The sequence below is a fragment of the Aegilops tauschii genome, chromosome 2 (genome assembly GCF_002575655.3).
Source record: "Aegilops tauschii subsp. strangulata cultivar AL8/78 chromosome 2, Aet v6.0, whole genome shotgun sequence".
In the NCBI taxonomy this organism is placed as follows: Eukaryota; Viridiplantae; Streptophyta; class Magnoliopsida; order Poales; family Poaceae; genus Aegilops; species Aegilops tauschii.
In genome coordinates, this window is record NC_053036.3 from 323,105,143 (window position 1) to 323,111,369 (window position 6,227).

The window sequence follows — 6,227 nt, forward strand, 5'->3', positions numbered from 1 at the left end:
ATTTATGCCCCCCCCCCCCCTCCAATAACTTATGTGAAAACAGCACGGTAAATTGCATATCATAGACGTGGTAACTTATGTAACCGAGGCGTGGTAACTTTTGACCCGAAAAAAATCGTCGGAACATAACAACATGGGATCTAGTTTCGAAGATCTCGCCGCAACGAATCTTTTATGTGAAAACGTTTTTGGCATCGGATCAACGGTTTGAGCTACAAAACATTATGAATTTTCAAAATAAAAAGAATCTATGATGACATCAGTTTTTTTTGTCCTCCAGTGCATACATGTAATTAAAGGAGAAGGATTCATCCTAATGAATCATGCATGTAACTAAATGGAAGGAAGAAGGTGCGGCAGTTTTAGCTATATGGCACACCTGTGTCAAATATCACGGTCCACAAACGAAAGACAACCTACATACACACATATGCTCTTTGACGGGCGCGGTCGCACGTCGCACCTCCGCATGCTAGTATATAAGTATATGTTTGGGAAAAGAAGACTTGGTATTTCTTTCTTTGAGTTAGAGAGGCTTCAACATTAACATGATAGGTATGGTATGAATCGATCAATAACCGGATAAAAAATACGCCCGGAAGAACACATGAAAATTGACACCGTGCATGCATGCATGACTAAATGTAGAAATTGACAAAAACTTAACATGGATCGACCATCCAGCAAAACATGGATGCATGACGAAATTAATCAACACAAAATAAACATGGGTCGGTCATTGAGTAGCCATATAATTAAGGATCGATCATAATGATGGTATTTTGACCCATCGGAGCTGGAGGTGGATGATGCCGGTGGCGACGTTCCTGAGCTTGAGCAACGCGTCCTGCACCACCTGCCCTTCCTCCCACACGATGCTGCTCTCATCCGCCAGGCAGCAGCTCCCTCCGGCACCGCCACGGTGAGGCCGCACGGTGCGCACCACGGTGCCACTCCGGATGTCCTCCAGGTCCATCCGGGCCATCTGCAGCAGCGGCTCCAGGTCCACCTCCGCATCCCCCATCTTGTCGTCCTTGCTGAACTTGTCCTTGTCGAACACCTCCTGCGTACATATCCATGCACAAGTACATTACGATTCATGTAACTAAGTTGTATGCATGCAGCATGCGGCGAAAACATCTATATGACCATTCAACTTCTTCAACTTACTATCTTGATCGGTGTTGTTGGATTCGTGACGGCGAGGGTGAGATCCTCGTTCCAGACCGGGTTCACCGTCTTCTTGATGACGTTCGTCATCACCTTCTGGTTGTCCAGCTCAAGCACGACGTAGGGGTCGCTGCCGTTGGCATCACAGTTCACGAGGTTGACCCCCCGCAGCACCCGCACGCTCAGCATCCCCGGCGGCACCGGCTCCGACGTCATCTCAATTGCTCTATTGTTAATTGTTGTTGTTGATCTGATCTTGGAATGTGTGCATGCCAATTCTCGTTTGTTCTTGTTGGAGGCAGGAAATGATCACCAGAATGATGAGGGAATGTAGACATGCATGGCATGCTAGCCTTTGGTGTAATGATTCATTGGCCGTGTCTTGTGGAACTCTGTGTTATTTGTACTCTGCTATTTCAGGACGCTTTCGTGCATCTGCAAAAATCTAGCACTTCCGAGTCCTCACGTCACATTGTTGTGCCGAAAATGCCGCATCAACATTCTGGTGTGTCCTGGTTGCGGTTGTGACCTAGGGTGCTAAATTGCGTCTATTCAAGAACCCTTCTACCAACATTTTCAAGTACTGGTGGTCATGCTCCTGTGGCCAAGAAGGCTGAGGCCCTCGTGTGCCGCAACCTGGGCATCGTTCAGAATGGTGAGGACATCACCGAGCTTGCTCTGGACAACTTAGCAAGAAGTTCAAGAATCGCCTCCTTGACGACGTGATCGGAGCACGAGGGCTCTGTTCAAGCTCGACGACGCCAATGTCAGTGCAGCTCGTCGGTGGTCAGAATGTGCTCGACCACGTCGACGCGAAAGCTGCCTGATGCTGTTGATTAGGGTTATGTTGTTGTTATGTTAATGCGTTCACTGATGGTTATGCGGGGAGCTAGTCCCCGTGCTATTGAGCCATGCGTGGTTGTTTGTAGGCTGTTTAAGCAAGCCTTTAGCTACTCTATTAGTGCAAGTGTGTACTCTTGCTGCGTTTCAACTCTGGCTGATGAGCCATGTGCTAGGGATCGCTTTGTGTCCAAATGGTAGAACAACCTGTCAATTTTCTCTGCTGGAATGTACAAGGGCTGAAATACCCTGATCAGCACGCAATCGTCAATGAAACCATCTCTACATCCCCCTATCAAATTGTTTGTCTTCAAGAAACAAAATTAGATCAGATCGACCAATTCACCACCGTGTTCCTGGGAGGTAACAGACTCCGCAGTTTCGCGCAAAGGCCGGTGACCGGCACCGGAGGGGCTCCGCTAATGCTACGGGAAGATCATGTTGTGGATATCACTGGCATCACCGCTACCACATATCGCCTTTCGGCAATGGTCCATGTCAAGGCTTCAGGCATCCGTTTTAAAATTATTTTGGTCTATGGACCGACCACCTCTTCTCTGAAAGAGACTTTCTTCACTAACCTCGCAAGCCAAAAACCGCCCAATGGAGAACTATGGCTGGCCTTGGGCGACTTTAACCAAATTTACCGTGTCCATGATAAGAACAAACATAACATCAATAGAAGGAGGATAAATTGGTTCCGCGCCACACTCCATGAGTGCGATCTCAAGGAGATCCATCTTCAGAATAGGCGGTTCACATGGAGTAATGAGAGAAATAACGCGACCTTGTGCAAGCTCGATTCCTTCTCCTGCAATGCCGAATGGGACTTGCAGTTTAGCACCCACATTCTACAGGCACTCTCATCTTTGCTATCGGACCACTGTCCACTGCTACTCGCTAACGACAGAGGGCCTCATAGGCGTTGTTCCTTCAAGTTCGAGAAATTTTGGGCTTCCCTTCTGGGGTTTAAAAATGTGGTTGCCAATGCTTGGAATGAGCACAATGAGCATACCAAACCCTGTCGGGTGTTGCACCACAAACTAAAGCAGAGTGGTATTAGGCTCTCGGAGTGGAGTAGAGGTTTATTCTCAATGGCTAACATCATGCACCATGCTGCCCTCTTGGTCATCCTTCACCTCGAAATGGCCCAAGACTCACGACAACTTTCCGATGACGAAATAGACCTCTGCTCCAGGCTCAAGTGGAGAGCTATCGCCCTGGCGATCCTTGAGAGGGCTAGGAAAAACAAATTTGTGGGAATTTCCAATCTCAAACAGGGAGACGCAAACACAAATTTTTTCCATCGCCGAGTTAATGCACGCAGGTGCAAAAACCACACCCACCGTATCAAACACAACCTTGGTTGGGTCACCGAGCATTCTCAAAAGGAAGATGTTATCCATGATTTACTTCTTAATGGTCATGGGTAAAAGGCACCATGGCAACCACATACTTCAACTAGGAGGGGCTAAACCTTGATGTCCGCGACGAATTGGGCAACCTCGCAGATCCCATCTCCGAGGAGAAGGTGTGTGAGGCCATCAACCAAATGCCCAATGACAGGGCGCATGACCCGGATGGTTTCACCGGCCTTTTCTTCAAAAGATGTTGGGGCATAATCAAGCATGATGTTATGAAGGCCATCTCTCTCTTTGAAAGCCCCCACATGACCAACCTACACTGGATCAACTCCTCAATATCGTTCTACTCCCAAAGAAGGATGGGGCCGAGGAAATTTCTGATTACCGCCCAACTAGCCTCATACACGCTATTACCAAGATCATTGCCAACGTTCTCGCCATCTGTCTTAGCCACCACATTCTCCACCTTGTCTCCAACGCTCAAAGTGCTTTCATAAAGACAAGAAGTATCCATGACAATTTCATGTATGCGAGGAATCTTGCGTGGAGGCTCCACAAGTGCAAAACCCCATCGCTCCTCTTCAACTTGGACATTCGGAAGGCTTTAGATTCAGTAAAATGGGAATACATCATTGACATCCTTCATCGTTAGGGGTTCCCATGCATTTTTCGAGATTGGATCATGATACATCTCCGTCGTATCTGTAATTTTTTATTGTTCAATGCCAATATTGTACAACTTTCACATACTTTTGGCAACATTTTATATTATTTTTTGGGACTAACATATTGATCCAGTGCCCAGTCCCAGTTCCTGTTTGTTGCATGTTTTTGGTTTCATAGAATATCCATATCAAACGAAGTCCAAACGCGATAAAATTTACGGAGAATTATATTGGAATATATGTGATTTTTGGGAGGTGGAATCAACGCAAATGAAGGCCCACAGCCTCCACAAGATACCAGGGCGCGACTTCTCCCTTGGCGCACGGTGGTGCCTTGTGGGCACCCCGTGAGTTGGTTGGGACTCTACTTCGGGCGCAAGGAAGCTTATATCCGGAAAAAAATCGTGTTAAAATCTCAGCGCAATCGGAGTTACGGACTTTCGTATATTTAAGAAACGGTTTTCGGCCAGAAAACAGGAATGCAAAACAGAAGATAACAGAGAGAGAGATCCATTCTAGGGAGGAGGCCAAGGAAGAAGAAGAAGGAGGATGGCTCTCTCCCCCCTTTCTCCCGGTGGCGCAAGAGTGCCGCCAGGGCAAGGATCATGACGGCAATCTACATCAACAACCTTGCTACCGTCAACACCAACTTTCTCCCCCTCTATGTAGCGGTGTAACCTCTCTATTCCCGCTGCAATTCTCCACTTGAACATGGTGCTCAACACTATATATTATTATCCAATGATATGTGGTTATCCTATGATGTCTGATTAGATCTGTTTTGTCCTATGGGTTGATTGATGATTGTGATTGGTTTCAGTTGTATATTTTATTTTGGTGTTGTCCTATTGTGCCCTCCATGTCACCCAAACACGAGGGATCCCCACTGTAGGGTGTTGCCATACGTTCATGATTCGCTTATGGTGGGTGGCGTGAGTGACGGAAGCACAAATCCGAGTAAGTGGGTTGATGTGTATGGGAGTAAAGAGGACTTGATACTTAAATGCTATGGTTGGGTTTTACCTTAACGATCTTTGGTAGTTGCGGACGCTTGCTAGAGTTTAAATCATAAGTGCATAAGAACCAAGTATGGAAAGTATGTTAACTCATGCCTCTCCCTCATATAAAATTGCAATAATGATCACCGGTCTAGTTATCGATCACCTAGGGACAAATGAATTTCTTGTGTGACAAAAGCGATCTACTTTTATTATCTTGCAATTTATTCATAGTTTTATTCTCGCAAAGTACTTCTAGTTCTATTCTTGTTCTAGGTAAAGCAAGCGTTAAGTGTGCGTAGAGTTGTATCGGTGGTCGATAGAACTTGAGGGAATATTTGTTCTACCTTTAGCTCCTCATTGGGTTCGACACTCTTATTTATCAAAAAAGGCTTCAAACGATCCCCTATACTTGTGGGTTATCAAGACCTTCTTCTGGCGCCTTTTCCAGGAAGCTATAGCGTGGGTGAATATTCTCGTGTGTGCTTGTTTGATTTATCACTAAGTAGTTTTTATTTTCCTGTTCTAAGTTTTTCTATATCTTTAGTTACGGATATGGAGCACAAAATACCAAAAAATAGTTGTACTTGCTACTCATGGAGATGGGGAACCTCCTAAAACCCTCGAGGCTTGCTATATGAAAAATATTAAACACTACTTTGATAATCCTGAGAAAACCCCATTCAACTTGATAATGGGAGACACGTTGGATCAACGTGAATACTTTAGGGATTATCGCCTGACACAAAAAGGAAAACTGTTATGGGATCAAATTCATATGTTGACTTGGTATGCTCGGGATCTATGCTTGAGATATGATTATACTTGTTGCTCTAGGATGAAGGCTCCACACCTTCCCCTTTCATGCAAATTTAATGACAATGAAACCTTAGCTTGGTATGCTAATGGTAGATATGATTACTATGATGTGGAACGAATAGAAGAATTTGTTGCTTTTAAGGGTGCTTATGAAATTGAATCTTTGTTTGAAAAGTATGAAGATTATGATGATGTTGTTTATAGACCTAAAGATTTTGCTATACTTAAATATTGCTATGAGAATTATGAATATAATAACAACATTAATATTGGGGAACGTAGCTTGCAATTTCAAAAAAAATTCCTACGATCACGCAAGATCTATCTAGGAGATGCATAGCAACGAGAGGGGGAGAGTGTGTCCACGTACC

The 6,227-nt window shown here is 45.0% G+C and overlaps 1 protein-coding gene across 1 annotated transcript; it reads right to left on the bottom strand.

Annotated features, from left to right (window-relative positions):
• Positions 1 to 289: 289 nt before the first annotated feature.
• LOC109734650 (GTPase activating protein 1-like) lies at positions 290 to 1,386 on the bottom strand. The gene is made up of 2 exons (XM_020293852.3): positions 1,171 to 1,386; positions 290 to 1,063 (listed from the first exon to the last, which is right to left on the bottom strand). Exons 1-2 carry the CDS (start codon positions 1,384 to 1,386, stop codon positions 767 to 769), a joined length of 513 nt encoding a protein of 170 aa, XP_020149441.1. The 3' UTR covers positions 290 to 766.
• Positions 1,387 to 6,227: the final 4,841 nt, after the last annotated feature.